We start from the raw sequence: 21518 nt of genomic DNA, 5'->3' as shown, positions 1-21518 counted from the left end.
CTTTAGGTCTAACTTAATGGTCTTTCATGGAAAATGTTCGATATGCATGTGGAAAGAATGTGATTCTGCTTAGTTGAGTGTAGTGTTGTGTATGTGTTTGTTAGGTCGGAATGATTCACAGTGTTGTTAAGTTCTCTACTTCCTTCTGTCTGATTGGGTTTTTCATTGTTGAATGAGAGAGATTGAAGTCTTCAACTATTTTTCTTCAACAATCTATTCCTCTTAATTCTGTTTATTTTTTGTTTATATGTTTTAGGTGTTAGGTGCATACATGTTTATAATTTTATATCATCTTGCTGCGTCAAACCTTTCATAAATATATAATGTATTTCTTGCTTATTACCTTTTTAAATTTAAATCTGTTTTGTCACTAATGTAGCTACCTCAACTTTTTTTTGGTTACTATTTGCATGAAATATCTTTTTTCATTCTTTTACTTTCAACTTCTTTGTGGCCTTATATCTACAGTTTCTTGTAGATAGATCACAGAAGTGGATCATATTTTATTTAATTTGCCTTTTCCTGCTTTTTAATAGAGTTTAATACATTGACTTTTAATATGATTTCTGAAGAATTTATTTCTGTCATTTATCAATACTCTGTATGTTGTGTGTTTTTTCTGTTGTTCCCTAGGTCCTCCACTACTACCTCCTTTTTTTTTGTATTTACTGATTTTTATTATAATGTGCCATTTGATTCCCTTTTTGCCTTTCTATATATATATATATATATATATATAGTAGTTATTTTCTTAGTTGTGACCTTGAGGATTATAATTAACATCTTAAATTTTTAAGGGTATATAGACACTCTGCTTGCTTTTGTTCATCTCCATTCTCTCCCTCTTTATATTATAGTTGTCACAGATTGCCTTTTTATATATTGTATTTCTATTAAAACAGATTTACATTATTGTTTTGTGTATATGCTTATTAAATTATATTGGAAAAGAGAAATTACTAACCATATCAAAAGTACAATAATAATAGATTTCTATTTACTTATATTGTTATCTTTACCAATGTTCTCTTTCTTTTCTTATGCTTTTAGTTACCATCTAGTATACTTTCATTTCAGCCTAAAAATCTCTCTTCTGCATTTCTTGTAGGCCAATCTACTGGTAGTGAACTCCATCAGCTTTGGTTTAACTGGAAGTATTTTAATTGTAATTTATCCTTAAAAGATAGTTTTGCCAGCTATAGAATTCCTGCTTGACAGTTTTTTTCTCCACCTTTCAGGCCTTTAAAATTGTCATTTCACTGCCTCCTGGTCTCCATGGTTAATGAGGAGACATCAGCTGTTAATCTTATTGCGTATTCCCTGTGCATGACAAGTCTCTTCTCTAGCTGTTTTCAAAATTGTCTTTTTCTTTCAATTTTGACAGTTTGAATATATTATGTTTCAGTGTGGATCTGTGTGTTTATCCTGCTTGGAGTTGAGGTTCATAGATGTGTGTATTTATGACTCCTCACATTTGGGAAGTTTTTCCCATTATTTCTTCAAATATTTTCCCCTTTCTCTGTTTCTCCTTCTGTGACTCCTGTAATATATATATTGGTACATTTGATGATATTTCACAGGTTCCTCCCGCTTTGTTAATTTTACTTCATTGTTTTTTCTTTCTATCCCTCACACTGAATAATTTCAATTGTCTTGTCTTCCAGTTTACTCAAACTTTCTTCCACCTACTCAGATCTGATGTTGAACCCCTCTAGTAAGTTAGTTATTTTATATAAGTGTTATCTCCTTACCGATATTCTTTTCTCAAGTATCATTTTGCTGATTTCTCTTAGTTATTTGTCATTTACATATTTATGACAATTTATTCAACATCTCTCGCTAATAATTACGATGTCCAGGATTCATCAAGAAAGGGTTCTGTCAAATTCTGTTTTCTTATAAATAGGATTTCATATGCACGTATGCCTCATGTTATGGCACCCTGCTTTATTGCACTTTGCGGATGCTGCATGTTCATCAGTATGCGCTAAATACTCAGATGATGATTAGCATTTTCTAATAATAAAGTATTTTAAATTAAGGTATGTACGTTATTTTTTTAGTCATAATGCTATTGCACACTTATAGACTATAGTGTAAACACAACTTTTATATGTACAGGAAACCAAAAGTTTATGTGACTTCCTTTATTGTAATGTTTGCTTTATTACAATGTCTGGAACCGAACCCACAGTATCTCCAAGTTATGTCCAAATATATATTTATTCCTGTAAATGGAAGGTGGGGCTAAGGAGGGTGGGGAGAGAGGGAACTGGACATTTTAAGTATTTATGTTGTGATACATCTGGAAATCCATTTATCTCCTCGGGGATTGCTGAACCTTTCTTGTTGAGGGCTGAAGCCAACGATTTTTTACTTTTCCAAACTATTTTTGCAAGATATATATATGTTCCTTGTTGTGTTGTAGTCACGGAAATTTCTGTTCTGTCATCTCTGTGGTCAGCGAGTGACCTGATAAAGATTTCCTTAAATACCTGGCTCTCAAAAAGTGAAAGAAGACAAACCAACAAATACACACTGCCTCTTAAAATTCCTTGAAAGCTGCTTCAGCCCATGGGGATTGCAGCAGTGGCGGCCAGCACCACGCTCAGTGATCAAAAGCAGCAATCAGAGGACACAATCAAATATTTGGAAGACAGGGTCTTTAATGCATATTCTGGCTCCAGCAAGCCACACTAGAAATGAAGGACCCTGACCACAGGCTGCTTCCTACAGCTGTTGGAATGGGGATAGTAGCATGGGAAAGACTGAAATTCACTGAACCTTAGCATCCTCTTTAACTGGACACCAGAGTCCCAAAATAGATGCCTAGGCAATTCAGTAGATTCCTGGGTCTTCCTATTCCCCTTTTCCATGATGTCTGTACATAGCTTTTGTAGAATTTCTTACCAAGGTAAGGGTTAAGCTGGAGAAAATGATCACAGGTCTTAATGTATTTATATATTATCTTATTAGAATATTAGTTCCATTAAGGTAAGGAGTTTTCGTTCATTGTTATTCTCTTCTAAAATTGTGCCTGATAAGGATAATAAATAACAGGTAACAAATGTATTTCAAAGTACTTCCTCATATAACCTAGGTTTTTTGAAGTGATCCTTTAGTTTTACTCATAATTAGCTTTCCAAATTCATGCATCTACCAAGAATATTCTCAGGCATTTCAGCTGAGAGTAAGAAAACATATTAGCATATCATATGTTACGTGATGAACTACATTATCCTCGTTACTCCAGTAACTTGGGGGCATATCCAGATTAGACTAAATTGACTGTGGCAATATTTGCCCCTTAAATTTAGTTTTCATTGAATCATAGCTGGTGCTTGCAATATTATTAATATCTAACCTGAAATTTGAATTTAGATGAGAATGAAATAGCCAGACTACAAATAGCAGAGCAGATATTATTAAGAATTTACTTCTATTAGAGCAGCTAAAATTCTTGAATCAATCTGCAAAAAAGAAAGGAAAAAATTATTTTGACATGATAAAAATTGAAATAGTACATAGTCATTGAGATATCTTATTATATTCTAGATAGCTATTCTGTCTCTCCTGTATTTTTTTCAAAATCGTATGTTAAAAGAAGTTTTTTGTGCTTAGACAATTATAGGCTTTTATATTTTGGCATCCATAATACCATGATCATCAGGACATTTATGTACCTGCCTATAATTGAAGAAGGGAAAGCTTCAAATAACTAAAATATTACCAATCAAGTGTTATTCTAGGAACGGTTTCAGTTTTATTTCTCTCTTTGAGAAAAGTAAACAAGAAATATAGTGAATAGAACCCCTGGAGTTTTCTCTATCTCTTCCCAAACTTTCACTAAGACAAAGAATGAGAGGAAACCACTTGGGAAGAGTAAAGTTGAGAAAGTTCTGGAAGAGAGGAAACTGTTGGAGGAAGAAAGTGAAACCTAAGTACCTACTAAGGAGGCATCAAGAAACAAATGAATTCTCAGAGAATCTTGGATAGACTTAGGAATGAGATACCAAGAATCTTGGAAGGCAGGGATCAGGTATGAATCGAAAACAAGGTCACTTTTGAAAGGCTATAAAAAGAATGCTTAGGGCCCCTGCCCAACCCCCTTTTTTTTACTTTATTGTCTAAAGGTAATAAATTGGAGGGAAAACAAACATGTGACCATCAGTCTCAGGCAAGGATGGGGTAAAGTGCTATGCTTAACCAGGAAATTAAATATGTAGAAACTGCAAATAGAGTGGTGAGATCCTCCCAGCCACTCCATCTTGGCTCAGCTCCTGTAACATCAGCAGTGTGTTTATTGCCCTCTGTTGAGAAAGATGGAGGGTTCTTCCTGTGGATAAATTGAACTGTCCTAGAGGGAGAAGAGGAAATTATAGATGTTGATCTTTTTCCCAAAGAAAATGTGAGCTTGCATCTTCTTTGTTGCTGGATTCTCTAGTTGTTAGATTCTTTGTCAAAATGAACTGAGAATTTCCTTTGCCTGTAGTTTGTAGTTCTGTAACGTATATAGCAGCATATGTGTAATTGTATAAATAGATGTTATCATCGCGAAAGAGTAACCTGGGGAAAACGGACAACTTCAACAAAAATTCCATTTGTGTATTACTTCTAAAAATATTCAGGTGCATGTATGAGATTGTGAATGTGCTTTTTAAAAATTTTTTATTAGTTTCAAGTATACAGTACATTGGAACATGCTTTTTAAAAAATATTGTATTTTAGCAATTATACTCATCTTTTGTGCATTATAGTCAGCGATGAGGCAAACCACCCCATATCTCTCAATAGTTTCAGCCAACCATTTTTAACGTTGCTCATGTATCTGTTGTTCAGCGAGGGGTTGGATGACATGCTGAGGGACCTGGCTTCAAGTTGTGTGTTAGGTCCATGTCTGTTCCACATAGCTCTTACTTGCCTTGAACCAGGGTCTATTCTTTTTTTTGGTCATGACAAAGGTCCAATGCTTACATATAACTGTGATGTCAAAAATGCCAAGAAATTGTTCCTGTTGCCCATGTCTGGTGTGATAGCTGACTGTATTTAGGCTGATTTGATTACCTTTTAACATTGCTTACTGTAGTAGTTTTTGTTCAGTTCTCTTAAATAAGGATATAACTGTTGACCTACTTATGAATATCATGTTTTAAAATTGGCCTTTCTTGAAAAGGCAGGATGCAAATTATATGCTATATTTAGATCGAAGGGTTTTTTTCTTGGGTAAAATATTTTTTGATTCTCGGTTGTTTGGCAGGGACATACACATGAAATATTGAAAACTAATTTGACAGCAGGTAGACAGATGGAAGACTGAGAACATCTGCATCAAAGAATTAGGTGAATGGCATATTTAAGAATCCACATAAAGTGACTGTCAATTAGATAAGCCGAGAAGGGCGTAAGGCTTTGTTGTTTTAGCTTTGCAGAAAATATTTGCCTGTTTTTCTTTTTGAAACCCATTGTTAGATGAATGTGTAGATGAATGTGTAATATATAGAATTTTACCTTCCTTAACACAGAATTCTACATTTTACAGGATTTTGCTTTAATTTGTAGGTAAATTCTTATTGCAGAATATCTCATTTCATTGTAGCGTAGTTTGCTTCTCATTAAATTGTATCAGAATGTAGCCTTTCATGGAAAAAATATTTACAAGTAGTATTTTTTTGACTCATAAGAATAATCTGTTGTGTAGATACTATCATTATCCTCATTTTACAGATGAAGGAACTAAGGGACATGAAGTAAATAATCTGCTCAATGTCATGCAGAATGAAAGATGGTGGAACCGGAAGTCAGTCTCTGTTGGTCTGGGTGACTCCAAGGTTTATGTTCTTCATGACATAACCACATCCTCCAGGACAGTAGTCCTCAAAGCTCAGTCCCACAGGCCTCTGTGAGTCCCCAAAACCATGTCAAGGGCCACAAGGTTAAAAGTGTTTTATAATAATATAAAACCATTATTTGCCTTATTTATTTATTGACATTCAAAGTGATAGTACAAAACACAGTAGTGGGTAAAGCTGCTGGCTCCTTAGCATAGATCAAGGCATTAGCACGAACCTGTGCTAATAGTAATTGTATTCTGCACTGCCGTGCATTTGCACTTCAGGAAAAACTTGTTTCACTTAAGAATGTCCTTGATGAAGTGGTAAAGATGATTAATTTTATTTAATCTTAACCTTTGAATCACATCTTTTTAATATTCTGTATGACTGAGCAGAAACACACATAAAACACCTGTGCTGTGTGCCAAAACTCATGGTTGTCTCAAGGAAAAACATTTATGTCATTGAGTTATGAGCTGAACAAGCCACTTCTTTCATGAAACACCTTTTTTTTCTTGGAAGAATAACTGACAGATAAACTGATTTGTAGGCTTGAGTACAGATGCTTCTTAACTTACGATGGGGTTATATCCCAGTAAACCCATCATAAATTGAAAATGTTCTAAGTTGAACATACATTTAATACATCTAACTTCCCAACGTCAACGCTTAGCCCAGTCTACCTTAAACACTTACTTTACCCTACAATTGGGCAATTAATTATCTTGAGTTTCATTTCAAGAGTAGTTGCTTTTTTTCCTTTTTCTCACCAGAAGCAGGGGACACATTTTGTAGTCATGATGGGATGCAAAAACACAAAACAGAATATCCAGAAAAACCCCACTGTTGACAGAGGATACTGTAGAGTATCAGTTGTTTATCTTCTTCGTGGTGTGCTTACTGGGAGCATTGGCTTGCTGCCACTGCCCATCCTCACGAGAGAGCAAAAAGTTTAGCAACTGTCGTTCTAGAAAAATATATAAAATACATGGGAGGACAGAATTGAAATTGTATGTTTCTGAAAGTGTGTTCAGTGGTATACACTTGGTAGACAAAGAAGCAATTACTTTGGTTTCTACTGTTCTTAATTAGATATCAATATATTTATTTGAATTTAGTCTGTCTTAAATCATTTGTAAGTTAGATATTTGTTTGTATAATATTGATTGTGTTTACTGAGATTAACATGATTCTAACGTGATCATATTCTTCAGGATCATAGACCTTTATAAGTGATGGTCGTAGTTTTTCAGGAGTACAATAACTGTTTATTAGTTGATTACCTCCTTAATTGCCTAGTTTTCTCTTTTCATTGAACTCTGAGAGTCTTGGAGTCTATAGATTTACTTTACTAATGAGAATTCAATTGATAGATATGTCATTTCCTGGGACCCATGGACTTTCTATTTAGTCAGGGGTGAATGTTAAATGCAGTTCTATTCTTAGACCTACTTATAGGGTTTTATGATTGGATGCTAAAGCTTAAAATATCTGAATGTGTGTTTTTATGAATATCTTTCTGCAGGATGACGTAGCTTTGCCAAAGATTTAGAAGCTAAGCAGAAAATGAGCTTAACATCCTGGTTTTTGGTGAGCAGTGGAGGCACTCGTCACAGGCTGCCACGAGAAATGATTTTCGTTGGGAGAGATGACTGTGAGCTCATGTTGCAGGTAATTGTATCAGCCTTCTATATATGTGTGTACTCAAAACCTGGAATTGGTATGAAATATGTTTCTACTTCTTTGGGAAAGAACACCATTTAGATTTGAACTTTCTGGCTCTCCCTCTTTTAGCTCTAGCTACTAGTTTAATTTTCTCCCCTTCGAATCATTTAAAAATAAGTCATGGGGATTAAATTTTGAAAAATGAGAGCTCAGAGTAAAGAAGTTTATTCTTAAGAAGTAAGAAGTATCACATTATGCAATTTAAAAATGAGACTTGTAAATAATTCACAAAGTTAGCATAGCATGAAGGAAAACTGAATTTTAACCACAGATACTTCGGTGATACTGATATTAGTTTAATTTATTTTAGCTATGTTCATTACGATACCTTTCAATAGTTTGAGCATAATTAAACATTGTTGGTATTTACTGAATTATGTATACAGGAGTTACTTTGAGTAAAGTGATTAGCCAAAAAAAAAATCTTCAGATTTTTGAGAACTTAGCAATTTTAATAGGTAGGCCCAGCAATCTAGAATAAAGTCTTATTCTCTTGCCCCCACCCCATTTTTTTGTTCAGAACTGTAAACAAGTATTTAGAGTAGAGATGTTTATTATCCCAGTGCTTCTCAACTGCGGGTATCCTGCCTATGCCCCTGGCCCCCCATCTCACCCACCTCTCCAATATCTAGAGACATTTTGACTGTTACAAATGACGGGGGTTGGAGGTGATTGCTGCTGATGTCTAGTAGGTAGAGGTCAAGAGGCCAGGGCACTACTAACATCCTACAGTATACAGCGATTTCTTCCCACCCCTTCCAGACGCACACAAGAATTATCTGGCCTAAAATATCAATAGTGTTGAGATTGAGAAACCCAGAATTATTCCTAGAAGAATCAAATTTGCATGGTATTATTACTTTACTTTATAGAACTTATAATTTTGAGACAATTAAAGTAAAGCCACTACACAGTTTTTGAGTTTATAAGTAAGTTGCACATGCAGTGACAAATTCAGTAAGAGAAACTGAATAGTACAGAGATTTTCTGAGCTCAGTGAGGTGGATTGGTGAGCATGGCCACTGAGAAAAAGGCAGTAATGATTCTGTTTGGATATAGGCCTAATCGAACTGGACCGTATTTTAAGTTCAGATGGGGGAACTTATCCATCAAAGGGTGGAAAGTGTTGCTTCCCATGTATTTTCTCAAGAATTGTGGGACTGGCTGTTAGGAGCTTGCCAATAGCTGCTCTTACGTAGAGATAAGGAATGTTAAGAGGCATGACTGGTTAGCTGTCTGTGTGCCCTGGACTACGTGTAACAAATGGAAGTTGTCTGACACTGTGAACCTGGAGGGAAAAAGCTGAGAGAGTCCAAGGAGACCCACACGGGTACCAGTTCACAGGACACAGTTTCAGAGAGGAAAGAGCTACACGAAGAAAGAACCCTGCAGAAGTTCACTTTTGAGTATGCAGTTGAGTACTGATCTGCACGTATATGTGGAGAAACTACCCAAGGGCAGGGAAAAAAGCACTCAGAAAGATTGACGTTAACGGGATCAGGAATGGGGCCAGACTGGAAACCTTGTGATTCACAGGACAGTCAACTCTACTTCCTCAGTAGTGGGGAATAATTGACCCCAGACTGAGTCCTGCTCTCACTTAAGTCTTAAAAACAGTACCCAGAAGGATCACACTGTTTTCAAGAAACTTAACTCTTTCTCAGAACAAAGCTCAGGAATATTTATAAGAATACAGAAATATTCAGCACCCAAAAGATAAAATTTACAGTGTCTGGTATCCAATAAAAAATTATCAGGCTTGTAAAGAAGCAGGAAAATGTGACCTGTAATGAAGACTGATAAAAGATAATTTGTTTCAAAAGAATTTAGCAAAATAAAAAAAAGGCAAAAACAATCTTGAAGAAGAAAAAAGTTGGAGAACTCATAGTTCTTGATTTCAAAACTTATTACAAAGTTAGCGATACTGGCATAGGGTAGACATATGGACAAATGGAAAAGAATGGAGAATACAGAAATAAGCCCAAATATCTATGGCTGTTAAGGTTTGAATTGTGTCCTCACAAAGGATATATTGAAGTCCTAATCTCTCATACCTGAGAGTGGGACCTTATTTGGAAATAGGGAGTGAGGACAGAATCAAGTCAAGATGAAATCATTAGGGTGGGTCCTTATAAAGATGTAAACCGAGAGCGGAGTTACAATACCAGAAGCCTGAAGAGGTGAGGAAGGACCCTCCTATAGAAGTTTCAGAGGAAATAACAGCTCTGCCAACAGCTTGATTTCTGAATTCTAGACTGCAGAACTGTGTGAGAATAAACTTGTGTTGTTTGAAGCCTGGCTTGTGGTCCTTTGTTATGACAGCCCTAGGCTTACAGTGACCAAATGATTTTTGACAAAAGCGCCAAGTCTGTTCAGTGGAGAAAGGAATAGTCTCTTCAGCAGATGAAGCTGGACAACTGTATTTTTGCATGCTAAAGAATGAAGTTGGATCCTTACCTCACATCATATAGAAAAATTAACTCAGAATGGATCAATGACATAAATGTAAGAGCTAAAGCCATAAAATTCTTAGAAGAAAATATCAGGTTACATTTTCGTGACCTTGGATTTGGCAATGTTGACTTAGATACAGGCAGCCAAAGAAAAAGTAGGTAAATTGGACTTCTTCAAAATTCAAAACTTGTATATTTTAAAGACTCTGTTAAGAGAGTAAAAGAAACTCACAGAATGGGAGAAAGTATTCACAAAATCATATATATCTTATAAAAGTTTAATATTCAGAGTATATAAGGAACTCCTACAACTCAGCAACAAAAGACAAACCAGCTCACTTCAAAAATGGGCAGAATACCTGACTAGACATTTCTCTAAAGAAGATATAAAAATGACCAATAAGTCCATGAACAGATACTCAACATCATTTCTTAATGCAACATCATTTGCATTAAGAAATGCAAATCAAAAGCACAATGAGATACCATTTCACATCTCTTAGGATGGCTGTATTAAAAAAAATAAATAAATTGGTGACAGCGTGGAGAAATCAAAGTTCTGGCGGAAATATAAAATGGTGTAGCTGCTGTGGAAAAGCTTAGTGGTCACTCAAAAAGCTAAACATCGAATTACCGTATTACCCAGCAACTCCGCTTCTAGGTAAGTACCCGGAATAATTGGCAGACAAGACTCAGATACCTGTATGTCATTGTTTGTTGTAACATTATTCACAATAACTAAAAGACGAAAACAGTGCAAATGTCTAGCAAAAGATGAATGGATAATCACAATGCAATATATTCACGTACTGGGATGTTATTCAGCTATAAAAAAAGAATGAAGATCTCATACATGCTGCAGCATAAATAAACCTTGAAAATATTGTGCTAGGTGAAATAAGTCAGATACAAAGGACAAATAGTGTATGATTTCACATTGAAGAAATATCTGGAGCAGACAAATTCAGAGAGACATGAAATGCATTAGTGGTGACCAGGGAATGAGGAAAGTGGGGATGCTTAAGAGTTATAGAGTTTCTGTTTGGTGTGATGAAAAAATTTTGGAAATACATAATGGTGATTATTGCACAACATAGTAAATTTAATTAATGCCACTGAATTGTACACTTAAAAATAGTTTAAATGGCAAATATTATGTTGTATATATTTACCACCAGAAAAAAAAACCAAAATCAATGGCAACAGAATTTTAAAATATCCTCGAGTTGATTCAGGTATCATAATTGGAATACTGACTTTGTAAGAGAAATTTAAAGCAAAATCAGGATCTTTTTAATGAGCAGAAACCAATATTATAGTGCTATAAAAAAACAAACAAATAACATTTTAATTTAAACTTCATTATTCCTGGTATGGGCATCAATTCTATTTATGACTTTTTATTTATGTTTTATTTTTAAAGATTGGCATGGTGATCATCTCATAGTCCGAATAGATGGTACCAATGAATGGAACTGTTCTTGGCATAGATAGACACATCTTGTGTACGGGAGTAGGAATAAATATTTGCAAATTGTATTTAGATTTTAAATAATTTATTTTTAATTTAATCTCTTATAGTATATTAGTAAAATAAATGGATTATTTAAAACTTACTATTCTTTTTATGTCATTTTTGGAAATAATCTTATATGGGTTATAGTTTAGAAAAGTGGAGAATTTTGCAAAAATATAAATGTAAAATATGTTAGATTAGAGGTCTGTCATTGATGACTATACATTTTAAGGCTTTACATTTCTTAAATGGATCTACATTAGTTAGGTCATTGTGATAATTAAAATTGTTAGAAGTACAAATAATATTTCATTGCTTTTTAATGAGCCAATGAAAGATCATCTGAAATTTGGTTAAATTAATTTTGCATTTATGGTTTAAAACCCTCTATTTTATCATATATTAAACCAGTTGTTGGGTTTTAGAATCACTGCTTCTGGATAATTTTAAGTAGTTTCTTACCTGTAAAGATTTCAAGTACAAATTGATTTACTGGCATTAAAAAAAATATTTTGATGATAATATGACCTAAAACCCAATGTAAAAAGGAAACAGATGTTCCATAAGGTGCATTACCTGTTAATTACAATTAATTTTTTGATAATTTATGACCAAAAATAAGTATTTTGAGTTTTATGTTTCTTTATCTCATTGCAAGAACAACAAAAAGTATCCTAAAGAATGCGATCGTTGAGAAGAAAATATGCTTGTATATTAAAGAGTAGGTGATTAAACAAGAGATTCTAGAATTTGAATTCTAATTCAGGCACATACCTGGAAGCCACTGGCAAATTAATTAGACTTGCTGTGCTTGTTTGACTTGCTGTAGCAAGATGATTCTGCTGTGTTTCGTAAGACATGTGCAAAATAAACCTTAGCTATGGATGAAAGGTGTTAAGTATAATTATTGGATGAAAATTATACTTAGTTTGTGTTGAGTAATACACTAATAGTACTACGATTAACAGAACCTTGCATTTGAATAATACTTTCTAGTTCTTGATGTCCCTGTATGTTATTTCAGTTCCTCTCAACAATTTTCTGAAAGATAACAATCATCCCAGCTTTGTACATGGTCAAACTAAGACTCAGAAAGACTTAGTGACTGGGCCAGGCTCACATAACCGTGAAGTAGTGGAGGGCTGCTATTAGAGCCTCGGTAATCTTTCCTCAAAGTCCAATGACCTTTCTCGTCTACCACTCTGCTAGTAAACATGCATAGATTCTCATTACAGTAAATTTGAATACCTCATTGTACAAATAGATTTACATTTTAAGAAGTTGCTATCTAAATTCTAATTTTATCTTCATAAAATTTTTAATTGCACCTGTGGTTGAATTTATCTGTTTTGAAAAACATCGTTCTAATTAAACGTGGTTTTTTTTTTCTGATCCATAATAGAAACTATAATGAAATTACATTTGCCTCACTATTTTAATTTTAATTTTCATACTGATGTAGGAAAGATGATAGAATAGGTTTTGAGATCTTAGGTAACTTATTTTCATTCATCCTTTGGGACACATTGCACAAGATAAATAATTTACCGCAGTTGTAAAAATGCAACTGAGTTTTAAAGACTTTTTCAGCTACAGTATCTTTTAAAACAGTTTAAAGATGGTGATGACACGCAGTGGCAACCTTTCTCTCTTCAAGTTTTTCTCAGCATATGTATCCATATACTGTTTCTGTGTCTTTTTCTCCCTCTTAGATCTTTAGTAGGAAGTACTATAAGAAATAATAATGTTAAAAAAGTAACCATTTCATACCCAAGGCATATATGACACACATCAGGTTTCATTTGTACCATGTCATGTTAGTTTTTATTTAGAAATTAGTTGAGTCCTTGATGCTTTTTCATTGTGCCTGGTCTGAAATTATTTTTATGTCTTGACTTTATTTGATGACAGGCTTTTTCTTCTCTGTTTGTTTCTTTGTTTGTTTTTGAAGGAAAGGAAGTGTTTCTATAACAAATGAAAAAGTGTTTTTCCTTCATTTTAATACTTTTCCAAAATTTTCTGGGTTTATAATTATCTGAGAGTCAGAATTTTTGTTTGTTTGTTTTGGTTCTGTTGTTTTAAGCCACCCAGTTTGTGGGTTTTTTAAAAAATTAGTCTGAACTTTGTAACTTCAGTACTTAGGCTATTTTAGTATCTAGAAAACTTTTTTACTTCGTTCTTTTTGAAATGAGATTGGCCAAATTGCATGTACTTAATTTCCAACAAACATTAAGCACCTACTATGTGCTAGGCACTGTGCTCGGTGCTGTGGGGTCGATGTATATACAGATAGTGTCTCTGTCCTTGCAGGCTTAAGAGTCTAATGGAAGGAGATGTGTGTGTGTGTGTGTGTGTGTGTGAGAACAAGTATAAACAGTTTGACACAGGACAGTGATGGGAGTTGGTGTGGGGTGCACAAAAGAGAGATCGGTCATTTCTACCTACAAAAAAAAAAAAAGTGGGGATGAGAAATCTGGAAAGACTTCATGGAGGCGGTGGCTTGAGCTGAATAATCGTAAAAGAGGAATAAATGGTCTCTGGAAGGTTAAGGTGTGGTCGAGTGCATGATATTGGCAATAGCATGACATCTGTGTCTGTTTACACATTTAAAGTAGTTCCTTGTAGTTTATGTATGGGATGTGAAGGCAAACAGTTTGAGAGGTTAAGACAAGGAAGTTAGAAGAGGCCAGATCTTGGGGGCCTTGCGTGCTGTGCTAAAGATACCGTGTTTTACCTTAGCCAGGAAGGCCCCTGGGGAGCTCGAAGCAGGGCACCGTTGCTTGACCTTATTCCACGTGGCATCCTCACTCCTTCACCCCTTGGTCCCAGAGTTGGGGTGGCATCTTGACTAAGTGCATTCTGTTGTTCCCTCGTGTCTTTAGTATGCTCTGCATTTTCTCATAGGTGTTCTTGTACTTACTCACCCCCATAACCACTTTGAGAGCAGGCTGGATATTAGATTCAGGATTTCCAGGTTTCTCGTAACCATGAACTTAGTGAAGGGGAATCTCCTAATTATTTCCTCCTCAGACCATCTTTTCTCCATATCTGATCTGTGTCGGCCTCTTCCCTCAAAAGCTGCTATTCCCTGGCTCCAGGAGGTGCCATTTGACTTATTTCCCACGTCTAACAGTAACTTTTCACTTTCCTTTGTGATTTTTTTCCTCAATTCTCATTTCGATTTCCCCCCCTGAATTTCACTACACTCTTCTAAGGACTTTTGCTCTTCATTTACAGTCTCCTCACAGAGAGATTATTTATGATGATCTAGTCACTATTTATTGAGAGCCTATGTATACTTGAAATTTCAATCTCCTCACAATACGCAGAGATTTTTATCTTGACTTCAACTTGATAAGTCCATAATAAGAAGAAATTATTTTTCTAGTGATACTACATTTGCTTTTTATCACCCTACTTGAATGTAGTACATAATTAGTTTAAACACAGCAAGAAATTAAAGTACAATAATAAAACCAAAATGAAGTTTAAGTGATTTTTAGACTCCATGCAGATAATTTACAGTGCTCACATCTGTAATTTGCTGTAACAGTTGGTTTTTCAGGTAAGCTGTAGAGAAGTGATGATGACGCTACTGTTTATAAATTCCTCTTAATTCTGAAATTTATAATTTGTCCTAGAGAAATTGAGATTTCAGAGAAAACAAAATAAAACCAGGAAACAACTTTTAAAACTTTTAAGAAGAGCAAGAGTGTAAATATGGTTAATATTTAGATTTCGTTGGAAGATTGTTTTAGATCACACACTGCTTCTTCCTAGCACGAGTTACTGTAATGTAGAGGTTTATATTGTAGAAGGAGAGACCAAAACTTTTTCAGTGTGGAGTTTAAGCTGACTGGGGAAGGACTGTTAGTTTTCCTAATATTTGTTTGGAAAGGATCATAGCAGTTAGGACTTACATCTGCTTTGTTACCAGTCTCCATTTTGTTCATGTGGCCGTTTGTTTGCTTTAGCTATAAACGTCAGAGGTTAGCACTTCCTCTAAGGTCCTTGTTTTTGTCTTGCCTGTTGTCTTTGAGTGTCCCTCGAGACTCCTTCTTAAATAGTCTGAATTTTTTCCATTGTAATCCCTTTTATATATATATATATATATATATATATATATATATATATATATATATATATATATGCTGTCGGAATGATTGCTAGGTTTTGGGGGAGGGGAAGCATTCTATAATTCTGTGAATTTTAGTTCTCAGTTTTTCAGTGGGGCTGTGACCTTCATAGGTGCATCCAACTTCGTTGTTGTTCTCCTCATCTTTTGGTGAGACAGGAAGGCTAGAGGAGGCTGGAATTGTGTATTTCCATTATCCCATATCAGTTAGACTCTGGTAAAACCCATGTTGATTGACCTCTGATAAAATAGTTTTTCCTTGATGGCAGGCGACTGGTGAGAACATTTGGGTGCATTTCAGTACGGCTGAAGCAGGAGATTTTTCTTCTGTTTTTGCCCTGAGATCCTTGTGGGCTTTCTAGAGGTAAAACTCATGGAAAAAAAAAAAAAATGGATGTCCCCTCCAGACTGTGCCCCTAGGTGTTTTTATCTCTTTAGCTAGTTCACACTCTAGTCTCCAGCAATTAGTCCCGTTACTTTTAAGTTTTCCTACCAACTGCTGGCGGCAGCTTCTGCTCCGAGTAAGCTGCGATTCTCTGCGTGCGCCTGTCTCTCCAGCTCCCAGGTTTGCATTTGGCCTCTGACCCCAATTCTCTGATGAAAACAAGATGAGTCTTTGATTTTCAGTTTGGTCAACTTTTTTTGTGTTGTGAGGATGGGAATGATGACCTCCAAGCTCTTTATTTGTTGGACTGGAAACTGGAAGTCATGTGTCCTTTTCATTTCGGAGACTTCCTTTGCTTTTCAGTGTACCGAGGTTTACACAGTAACCCTGTGATGAACGGTCTTCGAGTTCGGATTCTGTGGTGCTCAGACTGTTTCTTCCTGTGACTATCCTGCATATGTTTCCTTTCAGTAAAAGTTTCCACAGGCTTCTCGTTTATCTTTCAGGTGCCATCATCCGTAAATGGCTCACTAAGGGGGCAGTGGGGAGGGAGGGGAGAGAGAAAGAGAGAGAGAGAGATCCTTTTTTTTTGACATTTTCTCTCTCTCCCTCTCAAATTTCTTTCATGAATTCTAGTTTTACAACCCATGTTTTAAGTGAGGATAATTTTTTTCAGGAACATGGCGTATTGTGTCCCTTTTCTCTAATCTTTGGCCTCCTTATGCAATTTATGTTATAGTTTTTGGTATTAAAAGAAGAAAATCGTACAGGGTAATTTTCTTTTTACAATGAGATACATAAAACAAAATCACATTTCCATATAACATTTTGAAATTATAAAAAGATAATGCATTCAACAAAGTAAGCGGATTTAAATTGTCTCAAAAGTAGAGCTTGTGAATTTGGTAGAAAAGAATGTCTTAGCATTATGGCTGCTTTCCTCTTTGGGGAGTGGCGCCCAATTTGCATTGCATAGTAAAAATTTAAATATCATTTAACCTGCTTTTGCTTTCATATTTCCCTATATTTATCTATTATCTTATTAATACAAAGCATCTAGCCAAAATTCTTTGTTTGTTATTTATGCTGGTATTTTCTTAAATTTATTAACTTTAAAAAAATTCCTTCAGTCTCGTAGTGTGGATAAGCAGCATGCCGTGATCAATTATGATGCCGCTGCAGATGAACATTTGGTGAAAGATTTGGGCAGCCTAAATGGGGTAAGTTAAGAGTTTATTTTCTGTCTTATTTGAATATCAGTTTAATGTAAGGAGACATACCAGATTACATATTTTGTTTACATTGTATTTCTTTTTCTTAAGTTTGCATTTTACTTTTAAATGGCTAGTTGGTTCATAACACTTTGGGAACCATACAGTAAAATGTGAAACTAGCCCATCTTCCCAGGGAGCCATGTAGGCAGTAAATACTTAGAAGGATTCAGGAGGTTGCTGGTTATTATCTGTACTGTTTTAAAAAGTCTTGTTTAGGAAATTAGATGAAAGTTTGACTGCACTGAATGCCTTACATTTGTATGTGGGAAAACACATGACAGTAAGAATGCAAAAAAAAAAAAAAAAAAAAAAAAAAAGCACTCTTGGGAGACGAAATGTGGGTTAACTTTAGAAAATAAAGGTGGAAACATGGCTCGGTACCAGGTGGTGGAGGGCCTGGGACCTCCTGTACTGGAGTCAAAGGAAGCGAAGCACATCCATGTACCTTAAAGAATTCATTATTGCTGCTTCGGATTCCTACTGTGAAAATATTTTTTGTGTAACTACAGTGGAGTTTTTCCTAATTCATTTGATCTTTTCATATCAGAAGACTATAATTAGCCACAGAATAAGAGAATACTGAAGTTTGAATAACTTATCTTATTCTCAGTTTTCTTATGGGTCTGCTAACATAAGCCAATATAGCATTGTTCATATCTGTTTTGTTGGCTGTCTTTAAATGAATTTAACAGAAACTAAATGTATCCCAACTGCTTCTAACTGCTCTTGCTTCTCAAAACATACATTCAACATTATATGGAAAAACATATGCAGAAATTTGGCAAATATAGTAAAACTTTTTTTTTGTTCCAAATTGGCCTGCCACTAAAGGACTTTTGTATTTATTCTTTGAAATACCTTTTTTGTAGGTACATTTTGCTGTTGGTTTAATGCAAGCCTTTATTTATATCTCATAGCACAAATTAAGTCTAAATTCTTCAGGTTTTAAGTGAAATATCTCACATCGGGCATCACCCACTTTCCAGATTCATGTTCCATCACGCTTTCTCTTGTCATACCTCCAGAACAGTGGTTTCATACTATGCCGTCTCCTCCAAAGAATTTGTTAGATTTTCTTCAGCCTAGTACTTCTCCCATCTGCCGTGTAATTTATAAAATTTATACATATTTTTCAAAGTAAAACCCAAATTTCACTTTTTTTTTCCCTGAAGTGAGCAAAGAAAAGGTGCTTGGGAATAATATTATCTTGCTGTTGTTATGTTGAATGGATTGAAGTAGAGAGAAATTGGCAGACTAGGTGCAAGCTTTTAACATGAGGGATAAAGTAAGCAGTATTAATTTCCAGCTCCTATTTGCAGAATTATTCTCATCTTCTCTACACCCATAAACCTTTGTTTAATGTCTATTTTGGGTGCTTGATTATCAGCCTCGTATTAAATCTACTTTTGTGCTATCTGTTGCTGTACTGCTTTGTGAGCTCCTAACAGTTCATGTGACCTTTGCGTCTATAAATAATGCACTGCCCAGCTCAGAGTTCTGCATGGCTCATGACCCCAGTAGATCTTTTTTGAGTGGAATTGAATTAATTTTCTATATGAAGGCCTTTACAGAAAAAACTTTTTAACTATTTTTTTTTGTATGTTGACTATTTTAACAATATTACATTCTCTTTTTAAGCCTAAAAGGTTTCATCTTGACCACAATGCTGTTCAGAGATGTCTTTACATTGCTATCTTGGAAAATAATAAGTGAGAAATATATCACAGTGTGATTTTTAAGAGCCTGTGATCAAATGTAAAACTTATTTGATGTTGGTTGTAAAAGAAGTCAAGTGAGGTGTTAATTTCTAAGTTTCTCTAGGCTGACCTTTCTCAAAATTTGATTATATTCAATAATTTTATGAACTATAATAACACAGAGAGCAGCATCTACATTTTGAACTTGAAATCAGGACCTGGATTTAAATCTCAATCTGTAATTTCCCAGCAGTTAACCTAGGATAAATCACTTAATCTCTCTGAACTTCAGTTTCCTCATTTATATTCATATTAGTTCCGAAAGCTGTATGAAAATATAATGAGTCAAAGTTTATGAATTTGAAGTTTCAATGTAAAATTTAATCACCTTGTTTTAGCTTTAAAACAGTGAAATGATAATTCCTGCTGTTATATTATGAGGATTAATTGTGACAATACACACGGGATACGTGCCTGTTACAGAACGTGAAAGCATTACGCAAATGATAAATGTTCTGTCACCCAAATGACAGCGTAGGCAGCGCGCCAGCACTGACTTTGGCAGCCAAAGTCCGTGAGGGACCAACTGTCATGCATTTTATTCCTAAGAGAATTTGGAGACTATTGTTCACAGACTACTTAATATTCATAAATTCTAGAAATTTGAACATCAGGTTAAAAGTAGTAATTTCAGAAGTAACGGGGATACACGTAGTGCTTATGAGCCCAGCTTGAATTCATACTAGTAGTTTAACCTGGGGCAGGTTACATAATTTTTCTGTTCCCCATTTTTTTAATTGAAATAGTAAAATGATAGTCCTCTCAGGTTATTGTGAAGCTATAAATAAGTTAATAATTTTAAACACGTTTAATAGTAACCATTCATAAGTGTTAGCTCTTGTTACGGTAAGAAAAGCAGTTAAAACAGGTTTAGCACTCTGTAGCCTATATACTTTTCAATAAATACACTTATTTTTTTTAAAGCACTTACCAACTCAACTCAATTTATAAATAACTCTATCTGTGACCACTTCCACTCCTTCTCCCTTTCATTTTACCTTAAAATATACTCTCAAGGGACCTAGGTCTACACGTGATGTTATCGCTGCCAGGAACGAGGTCGCCCTGCTGGGGAGGCCGCTGGTTCCGTCGCTGGTGCTGCAGTGGGTCACATCCCCGCACGCCCCCTGGGAACCTCGTTCGCCTTCATTGCTTCCTGCCGCCTCCCTCCCCTGGAGCGCGTGCCCCCTGGAAGCGCCAGGCCACCCACGGTACCACACCTGTCACTCCAGCTCGCCTCTTGTTACTAGGCTACCCGCTCGGCTCCCTGTGTCCCAGCCCCTGCCACATCCCCCTGTCACACCGGAGTTCCTGTGTGGGGTGGGGAGGACGGAAGGGGATGGTCCTGGAGGAAGAGACTGCTCACTGGCGGTGGGAGCGAGGCGGTTGTGCTACTGGCCACATAGTTCAGATTTCCAGGCGCATTAACGTAGTACATGGTGGTTACGTGATTTTACACTGTCAGTGATGAAATTCAGTTGTACATAAACTAAATCGGCATTTATCGGGTTCGGTTGCTTCTGTGAGGTTAGTGGAGTGCGTGGGGGAGTTTGAGGCGCTTTCCTGGCGGGGCACCCGAGCTTCCTTGATGTGACGAGGACAGGAGATTTGCAGTTTGGAGACCAGAATTCGAATCCCAGCAATTCCACTTCTGAACTCTGAAATCTGGGTTGTTACTTCACTCTCTGTGCCTCGCTGTCCGCACGTGTCCTGCCCTACCTGCCGTTGCCATAGAAACAGAATCTGTTTTTCTTTTCATATTTAACTTATTAACATGTTTTATAGTTGCTTCAATAAAATGATTTGTTGAGTGTGTTCCTCTTTGACTGTTTTCCCCCCATACGTTCTCACTTGCATTTCTGTGAGCTGAAACTGCGTGTCTGGCTCATATTTCTAAGCCTGTTTAGACCTCAGGGAAGGTTTCAGTCATAACTGCCAGCATGTTAAAATTATGTGTTTTTTGATCTCCACAAGTACCCGGTACATATATTAAACACTCAGTGAGTACTTAATATTTAAGTGAGTTGAGCAATCCTAAGCTTCAAAATTGATCTTATAGGTAGGTCATTTTCGGCATATGGGGTAAATAATGGTGTTTTATGTCAAGAGAGTTGTAAATAAAATTGGCTTAGAACTGTGACATTCGTACACAGTATACATAATTGTTTATCTTGTGCTACCAAGCATCCGCGAATTAATATTTTTTTTTCATTTGTCTCTTTTCTATCATTTTCCTCAGCTTCTTTGTTTTGGGATTATATGTAGAATACTTCGGTAGATTCAAGATAGAAGTTTTAAAACACTCTAAAATGTTTGTTTTGGAAATGAACTTGAAATTAGAGTTTATAAATGTCTGAAGCCTTTGAATTGTCTTTGTATTAACAGTTCAACCTTTCCGTAAAGCAGGTTGAAAGCTTGTGATTTAGGATTACTCATAAATCA

The 21518-nt window shown here is 35.6% G+C and overlaps 1 protein-coding gene across 10 annotated transcripts in view; it reads left to right on the top strand.

Annotated features, from left to right (window-relative positions):
• Positions 1 to 21518, top strand: part of CEP170 (centrosomal protein 170) — a 117866-nt gene that overhangs the window by 23310 nt on the left and 73038 nt on the right. For all 10 annotated transcript variants that reach the window (XM_036235345.1, XM_016151237.2, XM_016151236.2 and 7 more), the window contains exons 2-3: positions 7357 to 7502; positions 17176 to 17265. In XM_036235345.1, coding sequence (XP_036091238.1) covers positions 7398 to 7502; positions 17176 to 17265 — 195 coding nt within the window. In that variant the 5' untranslated portion in view covers positions 7357 to 7397. The remainder of the gene's footprint in view (positions 1 to 7356; positions 7503 to 17175; positions 17266 to 21518) is intronic.

The sequence above is a fragment of the Rousettus aegyptiacus genome, unplaced genomic scaffold, assembly GCF_014176215.1.
Source record: "Rousettus aegyptiacus isolate mRouAeg1 unplaced genomic scaffold, mRouAeg1.p scaffold_m13_p_18, whole genome shotgun sequence".
Lineage (NCBI taxonomy): Eukaryota > Metazoa > Chordata > Mammalia > Chiroptera > Pteropodidae > Rousettus > Rousettus aegyptiacus.
This window is presented reverse-complemented; position numbering and strand designations above follow the sequence as displayed.